This window comes from Equus przewalskii, chromosome 25, assembly GCF_037783145.1.
Source record: "Equus przewalskii isolate Varuska chromosome 25, EquPr2, whole genome shotgun sequence".
NCBI classification, from domain to species: Eukaryota; Metazoa; Chordata; class Mammalia; order Perissodactyla; family Equidae; genus Equus; species Equus przewalskii.
Genome location: NC_091855.1, coordinates 14,910,814 through 14,937,406, shown reverse-complemented (window position 1 = coordinate 14,937,406; position 26,593 = coordinate 14,910,814). Strand labels below are relative to the sequence as shown.

The 26,593-nt window shown below is 40.0% G+C and overlaps 1 protein-coding gene across 6 annotated transcripts in view; it reads right to left on the bottom strand.

Annotated features, from left to right (window-relative positions):
- Positions 1-348: 348 nt before the first annotated feature.
- The window catches only part of EXD2 (exonuclease 3'-5' domain containing 2), a 95,813-nt gene continuing 69,568 nt past the window's right edge, over positions 349-26,593 (bottom strand). For 5 of the 6 annotated variants that reach the window (XM_070594130.1, XM_070594132.1, XM_008514227.2 and 2 more), the window contains 7 exons: positions 18,098-18,354; positions 14,330-14,456; positions 7,443-7,774; positions 6,116-6,222; positions 5,465-5,600; positions 3,995-4,351; positions 349-1,840 (listed from right to left, as the gene is read on the bottom strand). In XM_070594130.1, coding sequence (XP_070450231.1) covers positions 1,624-1,840; positions 3,995-4,351; positions 5,465-5,600; positions 6,116-6,222; positions 7,443-7,774; positions 14,330-14,456; positions 18,098-18,354 — 1,533 coding nt within the window. In that variant the 3' untranslated portion in view covers positions 349-1,623. The remainder of the gene's footprint in view (positions 1,841-3,994; positions 4,352-5,464; positions 5,601-6,115; positions 6,223-7,442; positions 7,775-14,329; positions 14,457-18,097; positions 18,355-26,593) is intronic. The other variant, XM_008514229.2, reaches the window with a different exon arrangement.

Genomic DNA, 26,593 nt, shown 5'->3' with positions numbered 1-26,593 from the left:
GCAGTACAGCCACTGAGACACACGCCCCAGAATAACATAGTGCGTTGAACACACGGTCCCCAAAGTGGCTGGTACTATTCATTTTCAAGGATTTCTAGTTTAGAAATGCCTGTTTGAGGACAAGTGGCAATGAAAGGGCAGAGAACAAAATGCAGGACGTGTATATGAGTTTGTGAGCTGCTGCTGCTGACAGGCTGAAGGAACAGTGTGTGTGAGGTATACCCATGCACACATACCACGGTACCGTCATGTGTAGGAACCTGCAGGATAAATATCTCCTCCCCCAAGAATATTTACCGATTTTATAAAGTTACGAAGAAAAAAGTTTTACATTTACAATCAGTGAGCTTTGTGCTTAGAAGAAGTTTTATTTATCAATGTTAGAGCAACCATCGCCAACTTGGGCACAATTCCAAAACAGAGCTGTTGATGGATTCTGGCTAAAAAATTCTTTTTTAAACTTGTTAAGATCTTGTAAAGTAAGAAAGTTTTCCTACTACTTTAGAAAAAATACTAATCACTAATAAATTGATTTCATAATCAAACTGGTGGCCTCACATTTTGAAAGATAAAACACCACCGATTTGAACATCTAAATGTACTAATTAATCTCGGCGTCCTAGGCATGAGAGGAGATGGAGGAATCCTTACACTGCAACCTGACCAAATGACTCCGGGAGAGAAGTAAGTGCTTAAAAGAGGCCAGTGTTGCAAATCTGATGGAACAGGGAACACTGAAGGGAACTGATATTGATTCTGAGAAAAGATAATCTTCCTCTCAGAAAGGGAGTAAGCTACAAACCTTGCAGTTCTGGGAGGAGGATTCAACAAGCAGACCACAACCGGCACAGAAGGAAAAGCTGAGCAAATCATCAAAGTTCTATCAGGAGTTGGTGCTTATGCTTCTCTCTGCCCCACCCAAGTGGAAGGCCTATTTCCAGAAAAGGATTCCCCCCAGTGTTAGGGTGGAAGCATATGGCAGGAAGTCGCTGCTTTGGTCCTGGACATGTAAAGGGGAGCATTTTCAAGCACATGAAACAAACTGAAAGCGACCTAGAAGGGATGGATCCCAACCAGGTGAGCTGCAGGACAGCAATAAGCCAAAGAATTTACAATGATGAGGTTGAACCGGGAAAATGAATCTGACCCCTTGTTCACCTCTCCAGCTTTTGGAAGCACGTTTTCTCCCCTCCTAACCTAATGGGACTGAAATCTTTTGACAGCCCCTGTTTGAGATAAACCAACACACTGGGCGGGGAAGAAACATATTAAAGAGCTGAGAGTCCTGACAAGTCACTTCAGGAAGAATCTTCCATTTGTCGTCTGCACATGGACAGCAGAAGAGGGAAAGTTAAATAAAGGCCAAGGCCTGCCTCATCCACAAAAATAAAAAAAAAGGAGGAAAAAGCAATTCTCACTCTGCCTAACTAAAATTCAAAGCCGTAAGCTCCCCTTAAAAGAATAGCCTTGCTCCACCAGAAGCACCGTGGGATCAGTATGGGTTAGTATTCTGAGTTGCGTCACCAGGCTTTGACAAGGAAAAACCTATTAAAAGAGGAAGAGGTGACTTGTCCACCTTAACTCCAGCTTCCCAGCTGTCCTAACCTGGGAGCAAAGCACCTATCACGACAGCTTGATGGGAAGGTCTACCCCGTACTTCCGGAGCAGCTTCTGATGGTTGTGGTCCACTGACCACTGCTGAGGCAGGTGCTTGGGCTGCATGGAGTCCAGGAAATGCTGACGCCAGCGGCTCTCCAGCTGCATGAGGGAGCGCAACCCACCCTGGGAATGGCACTGCACCACCTTCAGCCCATGAGGAACGTAGCCTTCATTGGAAATCCTGCCAAGACACAAGTACAAAGCGTCTCAGGGAAACAAGCACAGGACAGTCTCACACACGGCTCCACATGCTGTGGTTCAAGGCACCTCCACAAGGGTATCTGGGGAGGCTGCTAGACTCCTAAAAGGTTGGTTCATGTTTTTAAAACATTCTCTTTCCCATATGTGCCTTTTCCTAAAAATAGTTTGGACAAATTGCATACAATCCAACAGAAGGCACTTCAGGATTCTGAGCTATACTTATGGGAAGGCCACTGAATAATGCTCAGCCCCAACAAGAGAGGCCTTACTGTCTCGCTGATGATGGGTGAAAAATGTTGGTCTTTTATTTACTCCAGGGTTACCCAGTTACCAGCTCACCCTTCTTTTAAGCTATTCATTCTGAGCCATACTTAGTATTTATATGTGGCTGTTAAATTGGCCCACATGTTCCAGTTTTTCATAACAGTGTAATACCTCAATGTAAAACGCAAGGTGGTACATTTCTTTAGTGCCTTTTCTCACAAAAAGAATGCCAAACCACATCCATGAGAAGTGTTTCAGTCATGATGATACGCTACCATGGCTGCTCAGCTGTGCAGCCAGTGCTGTTTAACGGGAAGACAAATCTTTGCCTCCTTCCTAGCTAAGCAGAGAGGCTTTAAAACTGCTCTGAAACCATGCAGACAGTGCTTCCACCTCCTGGATAAAGATCACCTTTCTCAAGGAAGCTCCCTGCCCCACGGACTCCCTTCCTCTCTCTGCATCCACACCCCACTCTCAATCCTCCCTCCCAAGACCCCGACTAGTCTAGCAGGGTTAGTATTCCCTGGGATCTGCAGACATATTACTATTTAGCCTGTGAGCATCCCACTAACTTGCCTATCTTTCCCCAAACAGCTGTTCTTCTCAGTCCTAGACAGCGAAGTCCAGCATCCTCCTATCCAAGCCAGCAGGATGAATTCGTTAAAAAGCTCTGTGGCTGAAAGGGGAAATTTAGCTCTTTGAGGAAATACATTTGGGAATTGGTTAAAGGAGCCAGTCTCATTAATTTCTAATATGACCTTCACAAGTTACTTAACTTTAACCTCAGGATATCTAATATAAAACTTGGCAAATAACATCTATTCTACAACTTTATATAATAGTTATAAGGATAAAATTCAATAATAATTTTTTTAACTTTGAAAGATTTTTAAAATTCAGGATATAATGCTGGAAGTTACTAGTAAGAAATCTAAAACCTACCTCATACTGTCACTATAAGACATAATTAAGGCAATTTATGCAAGGTTTATTAGCTTGGTTAGACAGATTAGCATATCTGTAAATATGTGTCTAATAAATATTTGCTGCTATACATTAAGGTTTTTTGGGTTTTTTGATAACAAAATACTATAGGCAGCCAGCATCACTAACAGGGTTTTGTGAACTTAGTTCAATTATTTCAACCCCTAATACTATTGAAAAAGTGACTGTTGGGAGGCAAAACTCCAGTAGGTAGCCCAGAGCTTCATCATCTGAGCCATGTACCTATTCATTTCTCAGGAGCATAAACTTCCATTTAGGAACACTGAGTTAAGTCATATGAATTCAAATACATACTCATAGGAAAGGAGGGACAAAGCAAGGAAGGAAGGAAAAAGGAGAAAAGTCATTTAAATAGTAACAGCAAGTCTGGCCAACATTCCATTCGGTGGGCCAAGACCCTGGAGTGCAGGTCAGATGGGAAACATGAATCCAGCCATCTCAGTTCTCATGGTCCTAGATAAGGTAAGAAACAAAACCACATACATCGCATTTCATTGGCAACTTCAAAGATTTGAGGGTATTTTTGACTATTATTTCATTTTATGTGCCGACTTGAGGGTTTATTTCTGCATAGAATGTATAAGGCACAACTCCACTGCATTTGAACTCTCCTGCTAATCATGGAAATGACTGGCCATAAGTATATGATCTAAAAGGGTCAAATATAGAAGGCAAGTCTCCTATGGAAAGGAAATTCTCAAACAGGTTGTCCTATCCCATCCCCAAGGTATCTGAAGCCATGAGACTATGCCCTGCACCTAAATGGCTAACGCCCCTTTCTGACAAGTGTTCTCACTGAGCAGTCAGGGTTAACGTCACTGGGTTATTCCTCAATCCCTTCTCTGACCAGAACAGTAAATTGTACCTGGTCTCCAGGTTGGCAGCCTCTTGAAGCATCTCATCCGTGACGGTGTCTGTGTTATAAAACTCTCGGAGAGCTTGCAGCAGCTCTTGCTTTCGATGAGCAGGCAAGCTCTCTGCGTTGAGCAAGGCCCTGGCTCCAGAACGCACCTGCCGGCGCTCAGGATCTTCCAGCAGACGCAAGCCCTCCTCGGAGCCAATGGGGGCCTGGAACTCCCTGGCCAGCTGCTGCTTCAAATGGTTGTCATAGTAGTTGGAGATGGCGTGGCAGGAGGTGCAGAGCAGCAGCACATCGTGCGAGTTGTGGTCCTTCATCTCAATGGGGAAGTGCTTCCGGTACTCGTGTGGAATCACGTTCTTCCTGAAAAAGCCCACCCAGAAGGCAGTGCTCATTAGCACATGACACAGAATATATATGGAACTAGCAGGTGGGCTACTGGGATTCTGATCTGGGCCTGAACGTGACTGAGAAGCCTCGGGCACTACAACCCAACAGAGACCACATACAGGCAATCCTCCCTAGTCTACTCTCAGCCCACCTACGTACCAGGGCCTTACGTTTCTCTCTCCTTGAAGTAGGTACAGACCACCTGCTATCAGGCTTCAGTAGAGGGCTGGGGGAGGGAGAGGCTCATAACAACCTTTGAGAAGTCTCTGATCCCAGAAGGAAAAGCATCCAAGAAATGACAAGAAATTCTAATAACTTTTAACATCTGGAAAACAACTCTCTCAAAGCCTGTAGCAGGTAACCTCTACTCCTGAAATTTTGGAAGCCTGGTGACCTGAAAAGGCCAATTTCCTTCATCTGAGGAATCCCTTCCTCTGAGATTATTTCCCTGGTTCATCAAAGTCCACCATTAATTTCTAAGCAGAACTAAGCTCTCAGGAAAAACTTCTGGCAGCAACAACTAATTTGTCTGACTTTTCAAGGGGAGAAAGGAGGACAGTGAGTCACTCCACAGAAGCCAGGGAGAAAGCCCAAGGGTCTGGGCACCCGGGCCCAGCAGGCTGCTTCACCTTCACCACGAGGAGACCCTGGTGCAGCATAGTCTTCCCAGACTACTCCAGAGTGTGCCTTCAGGGCATCTGGATACTTCACTGCAGATACCAAAGATCAGAAAGCTTGTGAGCCACTCCAGGGAGGGTTATAGGACACAGAGAGAAAGGCGGCTTCTGAAGGAACTGATCTTTGTTCCTTCGTGAGCAAAAGGGAACCATTCTGTTTATGGCGAACCGTTACTGAGAAGAGTGCTGCATTCCAGAAACTAAGAACTGGGCTTCGGAGGAGTAGGGACCACTAGAGCAAGGCCAGGCAGAATGTGGAAGCTCTCAGGGAAATGAGGATGCCCCCTAGGGACAAGTCTCTCAGTCCAAGTGGGCAGACTTAACCAAGGTCCCTGAAGGCTCTGCATGTGGCCACAAGGGCAATTTCCATCCGAGGCAGACACTCAGGGAAGCCCAATCCCACACTCACCGAATATAGGAGTCTTTCTTGCCACATACTACACACAGGTTCTCTTTAACCATCAAGTAGTAGTCTCCTGGGGATTCAGGTCTTCCCGCAGGTTCAAACTGTAGCTTGACCACAAAAGGCTCTTCGCTCACCAGCTCTTAGAGAAAAGAAGTGTGAGTATATGACTGCCCACCTCTCCCCAGGGAAGAAGTACCACCTTAACTGTTCTTTGCTGTGTTCTGGCAGAGCTCACTATTTCTGGGTTTTTTTATTTTTATTTTTAATTTTTTTTGAGGAAGACTAGCCCTGAGCTAACATCTGCTGCCAATCCTCCTCTTTTTGCTAAGGAAGACTGGCCCTGAGCTAACATCTGTGCCCATCTTCCTCTACTTTATATGTGGGACACCTACCACACCATGGCTTGCCACATGGTGCCATGTCCGCACCCGGGATCTGAACCGGCGAACCCCAGGCCGCCAAAGCGGAACGTGTGCACTCAACTGCTGCACCACCGGGCGGGCCCTATTTCCGGGTTTTGAATAGCCCCGTCCCACGTGTCTTAAGGTCTCTCTGCTTTCTTCTTTCCATCCCTCTCCCTTATCTCACTCCCCACTCCTGCCAGTGCCCATATGCATCTAACCATAGACAAAATATGACAGCTGAGTCTCAAACCTCCAATGCCTTTGTCCAGGTACCACTGAGCTTTCCTTCGATCACAAGTACAGAGGGGCTGTCCATCAGGAGCATGAAGAAAGCAGTTATCATAGAGGGGTGATTTTCTATAGGGAAGAGAAAAATAAATCTAAAACTGAAAGCTAACTATTGGTCAAGGTATCAGTTGCCTTCCCATGTTCTCTTCTGAGTGACCCAAGCTATTCTCAACACTCAGTTCAAACGCTACAGTCATGCATCACATAAGAAGGTTTCGGTCAACAATGGACTGCATATACAACGGTGGTCCCCTAAGATTAGTACTGTATAGTCTAGATGTGTGGTAGGCTATACCACTTAGGTTTGCATAAGTGCACTCCATGATGTTTGCACAATGACGAAATTGCTTAAAGATGCATTTCTCAGAACATATCAGTGTTGTTAAGCAACGCATGACCGTACATTTATGGAGAAAACCCAAATATGGGAAGAAACCATGTTTATTCCTCTATCTTTAACGGGCTAGGAAACAGAAGTAAAAGGAATCAGTTTATATTTCTAGTTTTTATATTTACAGATTGGGACATTAGGGAGTGAGTGGGGTAGTGTTTACATAGTTCTATTGTGAAAGAAAACAGGAAGAGAGCACCGAGAAGATGGCCCTATGGAGTAATCACTGGATTAAACAAAGTAAATTAAAATTGAAGAAATTCAGTCAAAGTCATGAGGGCCACGTGGATGTATTTCTGGCTTATAAGCAATACTCGCTTCAATTTAATCAGCCAATTCCTAAAGGCACTTTACTACAGAGACCACATTTCCACTCCAAAGTACTTATTAGTCACTTTCTGCAGTAGAAGCATAAGCTGTACAGGGAAATTCTCATTGGCTGGAGAATAACACTGGCTTCGAGCTGGATGCCATCTAAATAATCAAACACCAAACGAATGAGAAATCAGATGCTGCATTTCTCTGGAAAAGTATGAGGCACTTCATGTTATTCATTTTCACGGCTAGCCTGAAGCAAGGACTAATAATTACATCCTCATTTATAACTGAGGAAAGCACAGGTCTAAGGTCACATCGAGGTCAGTGACAAAGCTATATTAAGGCCTCTTCGTTTCCATTCCAACTATCCAAAAATAAAAAAGCAAAAGAAGGGGAAAGGGAGGAAAATAAATCAAAAGACAGCTCCAAATGCCCTTGAAGGAAAAAGAAAATGAAGTTACCCCTGGAGGGCCTCTGCTCCTTTAGCACACAGCCTTCTCCCTACACCCAAGGTGAGGCAGCAGGCCTTGCGCTGGAGGCTGGGCCCCCGCCTTGCTAAGGGACAGGGAATGGCTGTTACCTGGCAGAATAGCCCACCCCCAGGGGCTTTCTTTTATGTTTTCTGGGGTCCCTCCCCTGGTGGCCGCCCGGCATCGCTCCATCGATCTTAGACTTCTTATTTCTTGGCTTCTGCTGAGACTCTGTCGCCTCCCCAGTAACCTCTTCTCCCACTCTGCTAAGTCCTTTGCTCCGGAATGGGATGTCTACCACATCCTGGCATTTCTCCAAGACTTTTCTCCAGCCAGTGCAGTCACTGTTTTCTTCTGGAGTTGAATTCCTAGAGAAAGGGTATCCAAGAAGATGGAGAAAGAGAGCCACTGAAATCTGGGCATCCCTGGCAGCATAAATTACCTGAAGAGAAAAGTCAGAGATCAGTGGAATCTGGAAGGCAAACTAGAGAGAGTAACTTCAAAGTCAATCACAGAGATACAGACAACTGAGGATTCTAATTCAAGATGTACAATAACCTAGGCACCATGTGCTTCTTAAAAACGTTTCATCACGAAAAATTTCAAACTATACAAAAGTAAATCAAGGGGCCAGCTGATGGCGTAGTGGTTAAGTTCACATGCTCCACTTTGGCAGCCTGGGGTTCACAGGTTTGGGTCCCGGGTGTGGACCTACACACCACTAATCAAGCCACGCTGTTGTGGCATCCCACATACAAAATAGGGGAACACTGGCACAGATGTTAGCTCAGCTACAGTCTTCCTCAAGAAAAAAGAGGAAGATTGGCAATTGATGTTAGCTCAGGGCCAATCTTCCTCACCCAAAAAAAAAAAGTAAATCAAATAGAATAATGAATCCTCACATTTCCCTGTCTATGTTTTTAACTAAAATAGCCAATGTAATGACTTACTCTAAAGGCTCAAAATTCCTAATCTATATAAATTAGTGAAGTTTCTTTCTCTCTGCTACCAAACCTGCTGGACAGATTTTTCTCAAATTTGGGGTACGGTAGTTACCACAGGTCTGACAACTAACACATGAATTTCCCTTTGGGGATGGTCATCGTCTACAACAGCTGAAACCAACATTCATTAAGAGGCCTGTGTGACTGTCAACCAGAAACAACCTGCCATACTTATTACCAAAATGTTGAAAACAGCTTCAAACATGAGCCTCAAAGCAAAGTCACAAGAGTCCATTTCTGGAATTTTATTTAATAATGGTGAGTCATTCTCCCAAGCAACTGGTCACAGGCAAGCTGGTCATAAATAAAAGTAGTCAAAACTATAATTAAAAGTTTTTCCCAACAAAGGGTGCAAGGAATTAAAATTCCTTTAATTCCCCTTTAATAACCAAGCCTAGTAAATCATACTACTAGTGAAGTTTTTTTATGCTTTTAGAATGAAACAAGTTTGGGTAACATTTTCCATCTAGACCCAACAATCTACATGTCTATCAGCAGTCGTCACCCACAGGAAAAGAGTGTGGTTGAGTGTGAAGAGTTCAGAGTGCTTTTCAACAAATTATTTTCGAACAGTAAGAAAATCAAGGCACTTTCAACAAATGGTGGTGGAACAACTGGATATCCACATGCAAAAGAATGAAGTTGGACCCCAGCCTCAGAACACACACAAAAATTAACTCAAAATGGATCATAAACCTAAGTACAAGAGCTAAAACATAAGACTCTCAGAAGAAAACACAGGAGTAAATGTTCATGACCTTGGGTTAAGCAATGATTTCTTAGTTATGACATCAAGAGCATGAGTGACAAAAGAAAGAAATAACTAGACTTCATCAAAATTAAAAACGTCTGTGCCTCAAATGACCCCATCAAGTAAGTGAAAAGACAACCTGCAGAATAGGAGAAAATATTTATAAACGATACATCTGATAAGGGACGAGTATCCAGAATGAATGAATATATATATCAACAATATAAAGACAAGAAACCTACCAAAAATATGAGCAAAGGATCTAAATAGATATTTCTCCAAAGAAGATAAACAAACAGCCAATAAGCACATGAAAAGATGCTCAGCATTATTACTCACTAGGGAAAATGTAAGTCAAAGCCACAATGAAATACCACTTTATGTTTACTAGGATGGCTCTAATCAAAAAACAGACAATAACAAGCATTGGTGAGGATAGAGAAAATTGGAACTCTCATACACTGCTGGTGGGAATATAAAATGGTGCGACTACTTTGGAAAATAGTTCGGCAGTTCCTCAAACAGTTAAACATAAATTTACCAAATGACCCAGCAATTCCACTCCTGGGTATATACCCAAGAGAATTTAAAACATATGTCCACATAAAAACTTAGACACAGATATTCACAGTGACACTATTCATAGCAGCTAAAAAATGGAAGCAACCCAAATCTCTGCCAATTGATGAATGGATAAACAAAATGTGGTATATCCATACAATGGAGTATTATTTAGCAATAAAAAGAAATGAAGTACCAATAAATGCCACGATATGAATGATCCACAAAAACATGGTAAGTGAAGAAGCCAGTCACAAAAGGCCACATACTGTATGATTCCATTTATATAAAATGTCCAGAATAGGCAAACCTATAGAGACAGAGAGTAGATTAGTGGTTGCCTAAGGCTTGTGTGTTAAGAGGGTGGGTTGGGAAGTGACCACTAATGGGTATGGAGTTTCTTTTTGGGGTGGTGAAAACACTCTAAAATTAGATTGTGATGATGGTTGTACAACTTTGTAAATACACTGAAATCCATTGATTTGCACACTTTAAATGGGTGAATTTTATTGTATGTAAATTATATTTCAATAAAACTATTAAAAGAAAAGAAGGAACAAATGAACGAACCCAGACACAAAGAAGTAACTTTCTCTGGGTCATAGCAAACCAGAAACAGCTATAGAAAACAAATTCAGATGTGATTCCCGGAACTCCCCTTAAAATAATAACTATTGCTAACTTTTCCCATTAACAATGTTTTGGAAAGATGAACAAGTGGTAACTGACTCAGCAAACAAGAGAAGGCTGACACCTCGGCCCATAGGGAGTGGTAAGCCAAAAATTCAAAAATCAAATTAATTAGAGCCACAAAGAACGGCAAAGCATAAGGAATGGGAAGCACAGGTACCATCTGTGAAAGCAGGATACAAGCAGGGGTGAAACAGGAGGATAAGATGAACGTCTCCATAAAGAACACCTACAACCCCAGATCCCCTCTTTTACCCCACAAGGCCAGGCAATTACTTCTTCTCTGACCTAAAAGAGTAAAAGTTTGTAGAACCAAAACTAAAATGGAGTCACTCATGTCAGGGACAAAATGGAGTTGGCCAATGCAGGCATATTAAAGAAAATGAAACTTAACTTTACTTAACATGAGCTGCAGGAATTTACAGCTTCCCTCAGAAATCAGTGGAGGACAGCAGCCAATCCCCAAACACTGAGTCTGTTCACGCCTTTTCTTCTTTGTTCCCCCGTCTCAACTACTCTGATCCGAATAAGGAAGAAGCCCGCCAGGGAACCAGTTAGCTGAAACAGCCAAATGACTTCTGCATCTACCCCATAGAAGTCCTTTAGTCTGTGAGCAACTCGGAACTCATCGCTCCTGCAGCCTCGAGCTTCCTGGCTTGCAGGTCAAAACCCTTGCAACAAACTCATCTTTTTCCTTTGTTTTACTTAGTGTGCAGAGGTTGGTTTTTGACAAGTTTAAGTCATATAATGGCTAAATCACAGAGGATCTGGACCTAGTAATACCAGTCACGGCGGAGGTTGGAGGCAAAGTGTCACCTAAAAAAGGGAGGATTATGGGAAAGGCTATACACTGAATGGTGAGACTACCAGGACCTTTTCCCCATTCAGCTACCAGAATATAGGCTGTGAGGCTTATACCTCTTGGGCAGAAGACTAGAAGATTCATCTCTGGAGAAACTGAGTAACCAGAGAGAAAAGACTTAGTTACTGACATTTGACTATGATCTACAGTTACTGATAGTTAAACCCACTCGTCCAAAAGCCCTTGCCATATATGCTGTGCTTTCAATCCACTTTTTTTTAATGTCAGATTTAATATTTTCTGTATTTTCTAAAATCTCATTAAGCATGTTTATAATTAGAATGAACACAACAAATATTCTAAAAATAAAGAATGAATAAGCATGTTTGGAAATTCTGAATTCTCACAATAACATGGATCACAAATTTAGTAGCAATCAACTTTTTCTCCCTAACTTTTTATTTTGAAAGTTTTCAAACCCACAGAGAAGTTAAAAGAATGACAACTGACATTCATAATTGTCAATATCTACTTTATCTCTTTATAACGTAGATACCACACAAACACTTGTTTTTTTGGCTGAACACATTTCAAAATTAAGTTGCAGCTATTATGACACAATCTCTAAATACTTGAGTGTGTATCTCTGAAGAGCAAAGACAGTCTCCCACATCATCACACCATTATCACTCCCAAGAACGTTAACACTGACAAAATACAATATATACAGTTCTATTCTAACGTCTCCAATTATCTCCAAAATGTCTTTTACAGATGTTGCAGGATTCAGGGTTTTTAGTATATTTACAGAATTGTGCAATCATCACCACAATCAATTTTAAAACATTTTCATCACCCCCTCAAAGAAACCTTATACACATTAGCAGTCATTCCCCACTTATCCCAGCCATAGGCAACTACTAATTTATTTTCTGTTTTTACAGATTTGCCTGTTCTGTACATTTCATGTCAATGGAACCATTCAACATGTCAGCTCTTGTGACTGGCTTCTTTCCCTTAGCATAATGTTTTCAAGACTCATCCATGTTGTAGCACGTATACTTTTTATTGCTGAATAATATTCCATTGTATGGCTACACCATATTTTATTTATTCATTCATCAGTTGATGGATCCAATCAGCTGTTTAACATCTTCTCCTTAAATATGATTGGACAGCTGAGGATTTAAACATTTGAGAAAAATCTTTAACACAAAAGACAAAGACCAAACCAAACATTTAAAATAAGAAACTCAGAGGAAAAAAGGGCAATGCAGGAAGCAGAAGAAAACTTCAGAAATCTTCAATACTCGAAGATAACAGACAATATTATACCCATTAAACAAAAATGGGAAGTTATTTTTAAAGTGAATACTCAGAGAAGACGAAGGATCTCTCATAACTTAAAAATATGATAGGAATAATTAAAAATAATAGAAATATTGGAAGATAAACTTGAGAAAATTTCCCAGAAGGTAAAACAAAAAATACAGAGATGGAAAATAAGAGAGAAAATATTTTTCTAAGAAAATCAGAAGATCACTTCAGAGGGCCCACTATCCAAATAAAATGAGTTCTAGAAACAAAAGGGAGGGAAACTGTCAACTATTACGAGAATAATTTCCTGAAATGAAAGACATGAGCTTTCCAGATTGAAAGGGTCCACTGAATTCTAATAAGGAAAAATGGCCCACACTAAAGTATATTATTATGAATTTTAAAAACTAAGAATAAAGAGAAGATTTTCCAGAAAGAAAAACAAGTCACACACTCAGTATTAACACTGGAAGCTACAAGACAAGGAGCATTGCCTTCAAAGTTCTGAAGGAAAATGATTTACACCCTAAAATGCTACACTCAGCCAAACTCTCAGTTAATAGAGAGGGAAATCAATATCTTTTCAGACATGCAGGGTGTCAGATTAACTTCCCATGCTCCCTTTCTCAGGAAGCTTTTTACAAAAAAGTAAAAAGATGTGGCCTTCAGAAAGCAGACGATCTACTGTAGAAGGGAAGGGGATTCCCAGGCTGACGGTAAACGCAAGTTCCAAGATGAGAGCTGGCAGTAGGGCTGGAGTGCCATCAGCCTTGAGAGGAGCAGGATGACAGAGGGCTCAAGGAGGGCTGGCTCCAAGGGAAGGGAAATGAGTAAGTTACCTGACGTGCCTGAACCAGCCCAGAGGAGATCACAGTTCTGTTCAAGAGTCTGGGGCTGAAAGAGCTCTCAGGCATACAGAAAACTACGCAACCAGAAATACCAATGATCACTCCCGGGAAAACAAGAAGTTGTATAAGAAAAAAACTTAACTGCAGTTTACTATGTGGCTCAGCTATAAATAATACCAATTTAAGTAGTAGATATTAATCTGATAAAAATGATGATTTACCCATATCGGGAGCATGAGGAAGGGAATAAGTATCTGTCTGGGGACAGAGGAATTGCAAGAGTACTAAATCCTGTCTTTCACAGTAAGAAGCCAGAAGATAATATACAAAATAAGAAAGAGTTGGGGCCAGCCCGGTGGTGCAGCAGTTAAGTGCGCACATTCCACTTCAGCGGCCCAGGGTTCGCCAGTTCAGATCCTGGGTGTGGACATGGCACCGCTTGGCAAGCCATGCTGTGGTAGGCATCCCACATATAAAGTAGAGGAAGATGGGCACGGATGTTAGCTCAGGGCCAGTCTTCCTCAGCAAAAAGAGGAGGATTGCCAGCACACGTTAGCTCAGGGCTAATCTTCCTCAAAAAAAAAACAAAGAGTAACATATGCATGTAATTTAAAAATATAATGGTAATTACCAGGAACAAATGAAATTGGTTGCCTCTAAAGAAGGAAGAGCAATCAGGAGCAGTGGGAGGAAGGCAGAGAATTACTGTTTCTTATAAGTCTTATAACACTTTGACTTATTAAATTATGCACTCGTATTCATGATAAAAAAATAACATGTTCTCAAATGCCTGGCATATAGTAAATGCTCAAAAAAATAAAACAGAATAGAGACTCTTACCCTTTTATTTAAGTGGAACCTACATTATTATAGACCAGTTATCTTGGGAATCATCAGACAATGAGTCTACTTTGAGGCATCTATGCCCAATACTTATATCATACTTGAGAATTAGAATTTTAAAAACAATTATACTTCACAAGCAATGGCTCTTCCATTCTTCCACTACTCTGATAAGAAGTACCTGGTCCTCAGTAAGATTCTCAGCATCCCAGTTGCTGCAACGAAGTAGAAGGGACTTGTCAAGGGGAAAGTTCAAAACAGTCTCAGCGAGTGATTTCAGGCTAAGCCCATTACAGAGCAAATTGTTTCTACAAGAAATACATAAAATCAAGTGTGAAAAACAGGCAAAGGATGACTACAGGCAAATCAAAAAAGACACAGAAAAGGCCAATAAACAGATGATAGATATTCAATCTTACTAGACACTTCATAAAATAAAAATTATATATAATTTTTTGATCTATCAGATTGTGAAGATTTTTTAAAATATCCACACTATTGGTGGAGCATGAAGAATCAGAGAGTCTAATCTAAAATTTGTGAACTTTACATTTATACAACCCTTATGAAAAAGGGTTTAACAATAAATAGCTATCAAAATTTTGAACATGACAATTCTCTGATTCAACAATTCCACTTCTAGGAATTTATCCTAAGGACAAAGGTATATAAAACAATCTTATCTGCAGCACTATTTATAGCAGCAAAGAATTGGAAACAACCTAAATGCCCATCAACAGAAGACTGATTAAACTCCATACAGCTACTAAAAATAAGGAAGTGGATCTATATTGATGTGAAAAGATGTCCATGACATATTAGGTAAAAACAGATCGTGAAAGAAAACATGTTTGCTTTCTGTTAATACATACACTACAATACTACATAAGAAATGTGGGTCTGCGATTCCAGGTATGTGAGAGAGAGGAAGCACAAAGACATACTAGAAAGATATTCATCAAATGTTAGTGATATTATCTCTAATATCTAATAGTGATATTACCTCTAATATCACTAACATTTGGGATTTGAGGTGATTATATATCTTCATTATGTTCTTGTATATTTGAAGTGGCTAGTGATCATGTATTACTTTTCAAATTTGAAAAATAAGGCTATTTTCATTGAGGGGGTGAAGGTACAATAAAAACAAATAATAATCTTTCTGCTCTTCAAATACTTTGATTAAAATAGCTGCAGGATGGTGAAAAAAATCAATTTGTCAAGGATTGGAGACTCCAAACAAGAGATAAACATGTTAAGAACACGAAGGTCTACAAAAGTGGAGCTGACTTCCTGGTACCCAGCGAGAGACGAGAAGTTTCAGAGCAGGAAGGTTGGGGGTGGAGGTCCCTGTCAGCGTTACGACAGGCAGGATTCCCTCAGGTACAGCAGGAAATGAAATCATTATAACAGTGAAGAACAGGAAGTCTTCCCTTACAAAAACAACTAGTAAACTGATGGATTTCATCACCCCTAAAAAGCACTGACTGACCAAAAAGTAAAAAAAAAGGATCCAGACACACTTAGGTAAAATACACAAGGTCTTGGTTCAATTCATGGCAATTATGGATTTGGGGAAGACGTAAAACTTTCTTTTGTTTTATTAGAAGTTACAAAAGTAATGAATGCTTATTATTAAAAATTCAGACAATAAAGCAGCATACTGGGTGACAAGTGAAAGCCCTGCGTCCCACTCCCCACTCCTCAGGAATAATGACTCCTAACAGCATGCTGGGGCCCCTCCAGGCTTTTTCTAGGCACAAACAGATGGTTAGATGGAGAAGTAGATAGAGTTTTTTGATATTTGTTTTTTTTGTCCTACAACTTTCTCTATCACTTAATGTATCAGAGACCTCTTTCCACGACAGTAAATGCAAAGGTCCTTATTTCATTCTTTTAAATAGCTGTGAAATTTTTCAGGCATGGATATTCCATAACTTTTGAAATCATACCCTCATTGAAGAACAGTACTTAGTTTTTGTGTATTTAATTCCATTTAGGTCATCTTTTTTTTAAATGTCATATTTGGGAAGGTTCACATTTCTTGAGGGTGAATTAAAAACAAGACACCACTTTTGCCACTTCAAAGTTTCACTAGGAAAGATTCCAAAATCATATACCATAACCTCTATAATAAATCATCTTCAGTTAACATATAATAAAAGATATAAATAGGATGAAGAAAAGAAAACAGTGTTACCAAAGAACAACTGTGCCCCCTCCCAAAGTCAGCTGAAGGTAACACCTACGGCAAACCTCAGGAGCAACCTATAGCTAAGAGGGCTAAGTATAACTTTTGCACTAAAATATCACATTTCTTACACTATGATGTCACAAAACTTTAATTTTACTACTAAAGTATTCAATAATAAAATAAGAATATTTTAAATTTTAATAAAATTTCATTAAAAATTGAAAGGGCTGATAAATGCTTCATTCTTATTTTTAAAGAAGTTCATGGTAATATTAGCTTTGGCCCAATTCTTATTTTGACACTTGGCCATTCTGCATTTAGCCAAACAGAGAATTCAGTGCACCTCTAATTTCTAGATATTCATAGAGAGGATTGTAATTACATAGGAAGATCTGGACGGACAAACCCATTGGATGATGGTGCTGAAGGTGGTAGTGATGCTGATGAGGACGATGACGTAATAGTTGAAATTTACACAGGACTCTCTGTATGTCAAACACTGTTGCTAAGTCCTTTACATAGCTGATCTCATTCAATTCTCACACCAATCCTGTGAAGTGGGAACATCAGTACGTCTGCTTTACAGATGAGGGAACTGAAGAAGAGTGAGGTTTGGCAACTTGCCAAAGGTCACCCAGCCTGTAAGTGGCAGATGGGACTCCCTCCCACACAGTCTGCTCCAGAGTCAATCTAGCCACTCCGCACACCGCCTAAACAGCAGAGAGTAATAGTGCGTGCCTCCGGGGAGGCGGTGCCAGAGGGAGGAGGGCCTGATGACAGGTGGCCTTTGCTGTTAGACTCCAAATACCTCAAATTTAGGCAAGAAAAAGAAAGAAAAGGTATCCAAACTGGAAAGGTTAATAATTTTAAATACAGTAAATATTTTAATGTTACCTGAAAAAAATTGATACTTTATTTATGAGTTATTTTTACATTAGCCAAACTACTAAGCTAAAATTTCATTTCATACTAAAAAATTATGGTAAACCCAGATTTTGATCAGGCCTTCTTAGTTTATCAAATCCTCTAGCCTTTTAACGTGTCATTTAAGGCAGGGAGAGAGGCTGTTTCAGTCCACATTCTTAAAACAAGGACCTGTATGCATACACGAGAAGGTAATTGTGACTCCCTAACAGAAAAGGTAGAACAGAATTTCCACAGGAACAGAATTCCAAGGGGAAGGGAAATCTCTCTTCCTGGCAGTAAAGGGTTAGGTCTACCATCATTTTTGGCCTAAAGCAGGGTGAGCCAGGGTTGCAATGGGAGAGGTGGGGACTCTGGCAAGTTGAATGGAGCATGCTCATCTAAAGAGAACAGCTGCTCCCCAGCCAGTTGTTGCCATCTAAAACCGTTGACCTCATGTAGTCAAATCATCTAATTTTTCAAGGGAAGCTAGAAATAAAGATTTTTACATTAAATCTTCTGTATTTAAACTAAAGTTTCCAAAAAATATCATATGGGAAAAAAACAAAAACAACAAAACATCTGCAGCTCTAATTTAGCCAGTGGGGCCATCAGTTTATAACCTGTAGCTTACAGAGACACCTTATTAACGTTTCATCTAAAAAGACCAATTCTAGGTAACTAAAGTTTTTTCAGAAGTTAGAGTATTTCCTCACAAATATGCATCTCAGAAGGTTCGAGGCTTCTAAAGAATTTTAGATGCTGTATTATTGAGTCTCAGTAATCTACAAATCTTGCTAAAATATCTTCCCCACAGGACAGGAATTCCAGCATTCAGACAAACCATACCTCTGCCTCATGGCTAGGTATCGGAGGTCCAGGCACCCCTTAACAACGAGGCCATAGTCCTGCAGAAGCTTGCTGGCATCTTCTGAACATCCTACTCCAACTTTTAAAATAGTGTCATCGGCCAAAATGTCCAGTAACGTTTTTGGTAGTGTTTTTCCTCCACAGACCAGCTTGGGCAAGCGAACCAAGACACAGAAGCCACTTGGGGAGGCCATTTGAAGGAGTGACAGAGGACTGGCTTTGCCTTCCAAATTCACCTGCAACAGAGGAAAACGGCCAGAGTTCACACTGTAACACAGCACCAAGCACAACACGAAACTGGCAAAAAAGTCTACGAGGTACTTCCTTAACTTCCCAAAGTGAGCAGCTAACCGGATTGTGGTTCAAACCTAAGGATGAGCCTATGTTAACAAACGCAACAGACTCAGTCAAGCAGCAGCCTAAGCAAAGGTTACTGAAGGCCCAAACAGGAGCCTGAAATATGAGCAGTGCATAAATAGGGACCAGCTGGCACGGAAGAGCGCTGGGGTACGCACTGGCAGAGTCATGTGAAACATACTGGTTTTAAAAGGCCACGGAGTAGAATGCCAAATGAAACATACTCTTTTCATTATCTAAACTCCCTAACATAGGCGCTAGTATCTCATTTACCTCATCATCACTGCCTCAAGATCCAATTTTTAAAAAGAGGTAGGAAATACAGTACTATAAATAAGTGGTATTGCCAATATAATAAAATCCTAGGAGCACAAAGTGCTTTCTCAGCATTTTATGGTCACAAATGTTGCTCATAAAAGAAAAAATGTACATTGTGTATAAGCTAGGATCCTTCTATCTTAAGAAATGAAAAAACTTTATATATTAACTGATCTAGATTTAATTTTTGTGAGGTAATAAACTGGAGAAAATGGTGAAAGCCAAGGAAGTTATTTCCAGAAAAATTTACATACAAAATTCACATTAATTAAAGGTTCCCTAAAGTGATCCACCGAACCCAGGTTAAGCATCCAATAAATTCCAATCCTCATTTTTCAGGAGAGGAAATTTAAAGCCTAAAACCGTAGCAGTTTGCCCAAACACAGAGAGAGAGAATGGCAAATTCAGCACTAGAAACTGAATTTCCCAGTCTCTAGAACAATAGTTCTCAACCAAGAGTGATTTTGCTCCCCCTACCCCCACCCCCGGGGACATCCAGCAAGGTCTGGAGAAATTTTTGATTGTCACAACTTGGAGGAGGGTACAATGGCATCTAGTAGTTAGAGGCCAGAACGCTGCTAAACATCCTACAATGTCCAGGACAGCCCCTCAAAGAACCAGTTCTCTCACCACCATGTATCAGTGCGCCGGGCACTGCACCAGGCGCCACTTGGATATAAAGTTACAGAAGAGGTGGGACCTGCCTAAAGGATTATAACCTCATAGGTGGAGTATGATACACACAAGCTCACACCTGCAGAGATGACATGGTAAATACCGAAGGAGTGGTTCACACATAGTTTACAAGTACTCAGAAGAGAGGTATTTCACAGTTGAGGTGATCAAAATCACAGAGGGGAAACAGTCAAGATCACAAAGAGTTGCTGCTAAAAACAAAATTCAGGAGGGCCTTCACCCTCAACTTCTACTTTAGTGCCAAGTAAAACCGCGATTCCCCAAGATTCCCCCGCTCAGGCTCTGCTCTATCAGTGAGGGCATTTCCGCATCCTCCCGTGAAAGCGTGCCAGTTTGATCTCTAATGTGTCTGTTTCTTGGGGTTCGGCCAAGGTGAAAAAGACCTACAAAAAACTTGACTACTGGCTTCTATTATATACCAATTCATCGAGATGTGGCCAAACTGCCATTTTAAATGAGTAATTCCCTCCCTCTGTGATACCAGCTCTCTCCAAGAAAAAGCTGTAAATCTCTACTTTCAATATTTAGCACTGCTCATTTGACATAATCCTCACTGTGAATTCCTAAGGCCGGATCTTTGTACATCTTTTCAGTCAGGTTCCATTTTCTAAAATACATTAAATAAATAGAGACACAGAGATAGGTAAGTTGTCTTTTTAACACTGTTTCTGGATTGTGCTTAAGATCCAATGTATCACAAATTTCTCCCACTAGGAATCCAAATGTTTATGATTCCACTAGATACCAAATTTACACTGAACGTGTAATTGGAAGAATAATGCTTCTAACAGTCAGTTTGGCTTAAAAAAAAATCTATATTTATTTCTCATATTTCCCCCTTTTGCTTTCTTTTTTTTTTTTAAGATTTTATTTTTTCCTTTTTCTCCCCAAAGCCCCCCAGTGCATAGCTGTATATTCTTCTGTGGGTCCTTCTAGTTGTGGCATGTGGGACACCGCTTCAGCGTGGCTCGATGAGCAGTGCCATGTCGGCACCCAGGATGCGAACCAACAAAACACTGGGCTGCCTGCAGCGGAGCGCGCGAACTTAACCACTCAGCCACGGGGCCAGCCCCATCCCCTTTTGCTTTCTAATGTCTTTTAGCCTTGACATCACTTACTACTCATGGAAAACAATGGAACCCTTGGCTTACCAATGTTATATCTAATAGGAAAAAAATGACATTTTAATTTCATTAGCATTATTTAATCCAGTGGTTTCTGATTTTTTTTTTTTGATTAGTCAATTCATATAAAAAGTATTTGGGACATACACTATATATGCATATGGACTTATAAATTATATACTGATGTGTTAGAGACACTATTAAATATATACAAAAGTAAGAATTTTAAATGAATGATGCGATCAATCATTTATAGACAAAATTTCTAACACTTTTTCTGTATTTCAGTGATTCACTTAGAGATCACTGGTTTAGAGATCCTCCTTCCTAAGGGCCAGTGGATAATCCATTTTAGCTTCAGGATTCTTAAAAGTCCAGAGCCGATAAAACTTTCTGGAAAAGCCCGTGATTCTTTAAATGACCCCAGGATGGCAGCAGAGAGTAAAGAATGATCTGGGGCCATATTCCAGGCTGGAACAGGTTAACTAATAAGCACCCCTAGTCTGTGGAGTTTATCTATTAGTTAAATTAATACCACGACTTTGAGACAGGAATGAGCTTGCCTTGTTCAAGTGACAGAATGAAGACCCAATGAGGTTAGAAAGTAATAAGAGGATGGGAAGAAAACAGGAAACAAAATCAGAGGTGTTGAGAGAGACCAGAGCATGTAAGTCCTTAATAACATGTAAGTAAAACATCTTGATTTTATCAAAGCAATGGGAGGGTTTTAAGCAGAAGACTGACATGATCTGATGTGCATTTTAGAAGACCACTTTGGTTACTGTATGGAGAAGAGATTCTAGGTGCACAAGAGTCCAAGAGGAGGCCAGTCAGGAGGCTACTGCAATAGTCCAGACGAGAGACACTTGAGGCTGGACTAGGGAGAAAGTAGAGATGTGGAGAAGCAGACGGGTGCAAAATCTATTCTGAAGATAGCTCTGGTAATACTCTCTAAATGGGAAGGGAAGAGAGGGGTTAGTAGTAAGGAAAAGGGAGTGGACCTCAGGCAGGACTGAAGCCTGGGCCTGCAGAAGGATGCTCTTGGGAAAGTAATCTTCACTTCATTCATTCTTTACTGCATCAATTATTTGTACCTGTTAAGCAAGGACGTCTGTAGTCAGAAACTCCAGAAAAAAATCAGGCAAGAGACAGGGGCCAGGAAGATATTTAACATATCTGGGGCCAGCCCTGTGGCTGAGCAGTTAGGTTCGTGTGCTCCACTTTGGCAGCCCAGGGTTTCACTAGTTTGGATCCTGGGCACGGACATGGCACCGCTCATCAGGCCACGCTGAGGTGGCGTGCCACATAGCACAACCAGAAGGACCTACAACTAGAATATACAGCTACATACTGGGGGGTTTTGGGGAGAAGAAAAAAAAAAAGATTGGCAACAGATGTTCGCTCAGGTGCCAATCTTTAAAAAAAAAGAAAAGATATTTAACATACCCACCCCCACCTCCCCAGGAGAAAGGCAATAACAGCTTCTAAAACATGGCAGCATCCCCATTTTGTGCAGGTGAGTTATCCATAGTTGTACATCACCATGGTAACTCTAGGGGATCTGGAAACCATGCCTCTATTTTCTAACAAGTGTTAGTTCCTGCATTCCATAACCACTTCTTTGAATTTCCATATATTTTGGCATTAAAGAAACAACATACTATACCTGCCTGTCTGTGTGTTTGACTTTCAATGATATCACTTCTGTTAGAAAACCCTTAGTGGGGAGGATGTCTCCCTGATTTTAATCTTAAAGGCAGAGAAGACTAGGGATAATACAGGTTTGGGAAGAAAAATCAAGAGTTCTGTTAGGAACACGTTCAGTTTGAGATGACTATTAGACCTTCAAAGGGAGACGTCAAGGAGGCAGGTGGATAAAAAAGGCTAGAGTTGTAATTTCGAGTCATGAGCATATGGATGATATTTAAAACTATAAAAGTAGATGAGATCACTTAGGCAAAGAATGTAGATTAGAGGACATAAATTAGTGGTCCATGGACCCATATGCTAACCCACAGATGTGTTAAATATTATTTTTTGGTCTCCATATATTTAAAAACTTGTGTCAGAATTTAAAAATTAGTAGAGTTTACATTTTCTTAAAATCTATATTCCAAGTTTTTCTTAAAAGAAGTGGACAATCTGGCAACACGTACAGCAGCTTCCTCTTTTATATAAGGCATGAATTCTCTCATTCACCAGAATGTCTTCTAAACACTGAAGCCAACTATCATTTTTCATTTCTCATTTATTTGTACACCACTGTTTTCCTAATACAAAGGAATAATTCTCAATATCTCTGTCTCTATCAAAACTAGGAAAATGGAAGATAGATCATACAGGCCTTGTGTTTAAAGAAAAAGTGAAGAAGCATACTTCTTTATGAAATTTAAGAATATTCTTATGTATCCCAAAATGCAAACAATCACTCTACATCCTTCATTTACATTTCCTGTCTGGACCTCATAGGAATCTGAGTTTGCAGTCTCTGGGGTGGACACAGAAGGACCAAGCCTGAGCCATCTCAGTATTTAGAAGTCAGATAGAAGGGGGACCAGAAAAGGAAAAAGAGGAAAGAACAGTAAGACAGGAGATAGGAGAATGTGAGGGCATAAAAGCCAAGAAGAGAGTGTCTAGCGTAGGAATTGTGCAGGTGCTCTTGAGAGCTGGAATAATATGAGTCCAAACAAGTGTCCATTGGATTAGAAAACAACAAAGCCATCAACTTCAACAGCGTCAGTGGAGTAGTACGGTAGGATGTCAGATTAAAGTAGGCTGAAGAATAAATGGAGAACAGCAAATTATACCCAAGTGAGTAGAAGAAAAGAAATAATAGAGAAAGAGCAAAAATCAATGAACTAGAACACAAACATACAATAAAGATCAACAAAGCCAGAAGTTGGTACTTTGAAAAGACTAATAAAATTGATAAACCCATAGAATGAGTAATCAACAAAAAAAGGGAAAAGCACAAATAAGCAATGTCAAGAATGAAAAAGGAGCCATCCCTACAAATCTACCAGACAGGAAAAAAAATTGTCAGAGGATATTATAAACAAGTTTATACTTATAATTTTAAGATTTGAAACAGGACAGATTCAGATGAAAAAACTAATCAAAACAGACTTCAAGAAACAGAAAATATGAACCACCCCAGAACTATTACAGAAACTGAAGCCATATTTCAAAAACTTCCTTAAAAGAACACTTCAGATGGCCTCACCAGATCCTAATCAAACATTTAATGAGTGAGTCTTACACAGACTCTTCCAGGGAACATTTAAATAAGGAACAGCCCTAACTTGTTGTCTGAGGCCAGCATAACTGCATCAAAATCTGACAAGGTCATTTTCAGAAAGCAAAATTATAAGCCCATATCACTCATGAACACAGATTTTTTTTAATCCTCTAAAAAACATTAGCAAAATGAATTTGACAATGTATACAAAGAATACAACATGGTGACCAACTTGGATTTATCTTAGGAATTCGAAAATCAACATATTTCACCACAACAGAATAAATAAGAAAAACTACTAGTCATCTCAAGACACACAGAAAAAGCACTTGATAAAATTCAACAACTATTCATGATTTTAAAAAAACTCTTACCTAAAATCGTCCCCTTTGCAACAACATGGATGAACCCTGAGGGTATTATGTTAAGCGAAATAAGCCAATCAGAGAAAGACAAACACCGTATGATTTCACTCATATGTGGAAGATAAACAAACTCATGCACAAAGAGAACAGATTAGTGGTTACCAGAGGGGAAGGGGGTGGGGGCAGGGCGAAATGGGTAAAGGGGCACATAGGCAGGGTGACGGATAAAAACTAGACTATTGGTGGTTAGCATGATGCAGTCTATACAGAAACTGATATATTTAATGTACACCTGAAATTACCCAATGTTATAAACCAATATGGCCTAAAAAAATTATAATAAAAATCTGGGTAGGTCCAGGCCTGCAAGAAACAGATCTAAAAAGAACACCCTTTAGTAAAAAACAAAACAAAAAAAATTATTATTTTATCAAACCAAAAATAGAACTGAATGTATTTAATCTGGTAAAAGGATCTACAAACAAACCTACTGCAGATATCATGTCAATATGACAATGCTGAAGGCACAACGTTGAATAGAACCACTTCCGAAAACAGTTGGAAACCACGGGTACACTCTTACACTACTGATAAAGTAAGGTAAGGAGGGCAAATTAGTTAAAACTACCTTGGAAAACAGTTTTGACTATCTGTAAAAGTTAAAGATACATATATAAACTCTACAACCCAGGACTCCACTCATAGACGCCTATGCCAATAATAATGAATGCACACGTTCGTTGCAGCATTTCTTTGTAAGAGCCCCAAACCATGAACAACTCAAATGTCCATCAGTACTACAATAGATGAATAAATTGTCATGTATTTATACAACGGATCACTACATGGCAATGAATCACAGTCACACACAACAGAGGTAAATCTCACAAACATAAGGTCAAGCAACAGAACCCAGATACAAAAGAATATATATTTGATGGTTTCATTTATATTAAATTTAAAAAGCAGACAAAACTAAATTACAATAGTTAGGGATGCATGCTTGAGTAATAAAAGTATAAAGAAAAATAAGAAAGTAACTATCATGAAATCAGGATAACAGTAACCCTTAGAGGGGAGGGGAGAGACAACGATCACAAGGGGTGCAAGGGCAGCTTCTGGGGTACTGGCAACCTTCTGTTTCTTGACCTAGTTTCTAGTTCCACAGCTGTTCTCTTTAGATAAATCATTTAGCTGTTTATTTTTGTTTCAGGCACTTTTCTTGATGTGTTTTATTTCACAATAAAAAGGTAAAAAAAAAAAAAAAGACTCAACAGGCAAGTTAAACACCAGATTAGACAAAGCTAAAGAAAGAAAAAGGGAACTGTCAAAGAGACCTGAAGAAATTGTGCAGAATGAATCCAGAGACTAAGATACGTGAACTATACAAGAGATTACAGACATGTAGGATTGCATGAAAAGTTGAGAATACAACTGATCAAATTCCAGCAAGAAAGAATAAGGAGGAGGAGGGCAAAAAAGAAGAAAAAACAAGGTAAAGACAATCTTCAAAGAGAATTTTAACTTTAATAAAAGACACCTATCCTTATATCCAGATCTCTCTCTGAATCTCAATATGGAAGTACAGAAAGAAGACGGTGCCTAGTCTCATCCCAGTAAATCTTCAGAACCACAAACTCAAAGAGAAGATCTTAACAGGAGATAACAAAAAATTAGATTACTTATAAGGAATCAACATTCAGACTGACAGTTATTTTCAACAGCAACAATGGAAGCCAGAAGACAATGGAATACTACCTTGAAAATGATGATAAGTTTCCAAGCTAGAATTTTATATCCAGTGAAAATATCTTTCAAGATCAAGAGCATAAAACAGACACTTTCAAAATAATAACAATGATAATAAGTTTATTATCAATGAGCCCTCAAGAAATGAACTTCCGAAGGATGACCTTAAAGAAAATGATTCCAGGGGCCAGTCTGGTGGCATAGTGGTTAAGTTCAGCACACTCTGCTTTGGTGGCCCAGATTCACAGGTTTGGATCCCAGGTGAGGACCTACACTACTCATCAAGCCATGATGTGGCGGTGACCCACATACAAAATAGAGGACAGATTGGCACAGGTGTTAGCTCAGGGTCAATCTTCCTCAAGCAAAAAGAGGAAGATTGGCAACAGATGTTAGCTCAGGGCCAATCTTCCTCACCAAAAAAAAAAAAAAAGAGAGAAAGAAAGAAAAGAAAGAAAATGATTCTAAAAAGATCTGAGAGAAAAGGAGAGACGAGCAAAGAAAAGGGTAAGTAGTGGCTGGCCCCGAGGCCAAATGGTTAAAATTCCATGCACTCTGCTTTGGCAGCCTGGGTTTGTGGTTTCAGATCCTGGGTTTGGACCACTCCACTCATCAGCCATGCTGTGGA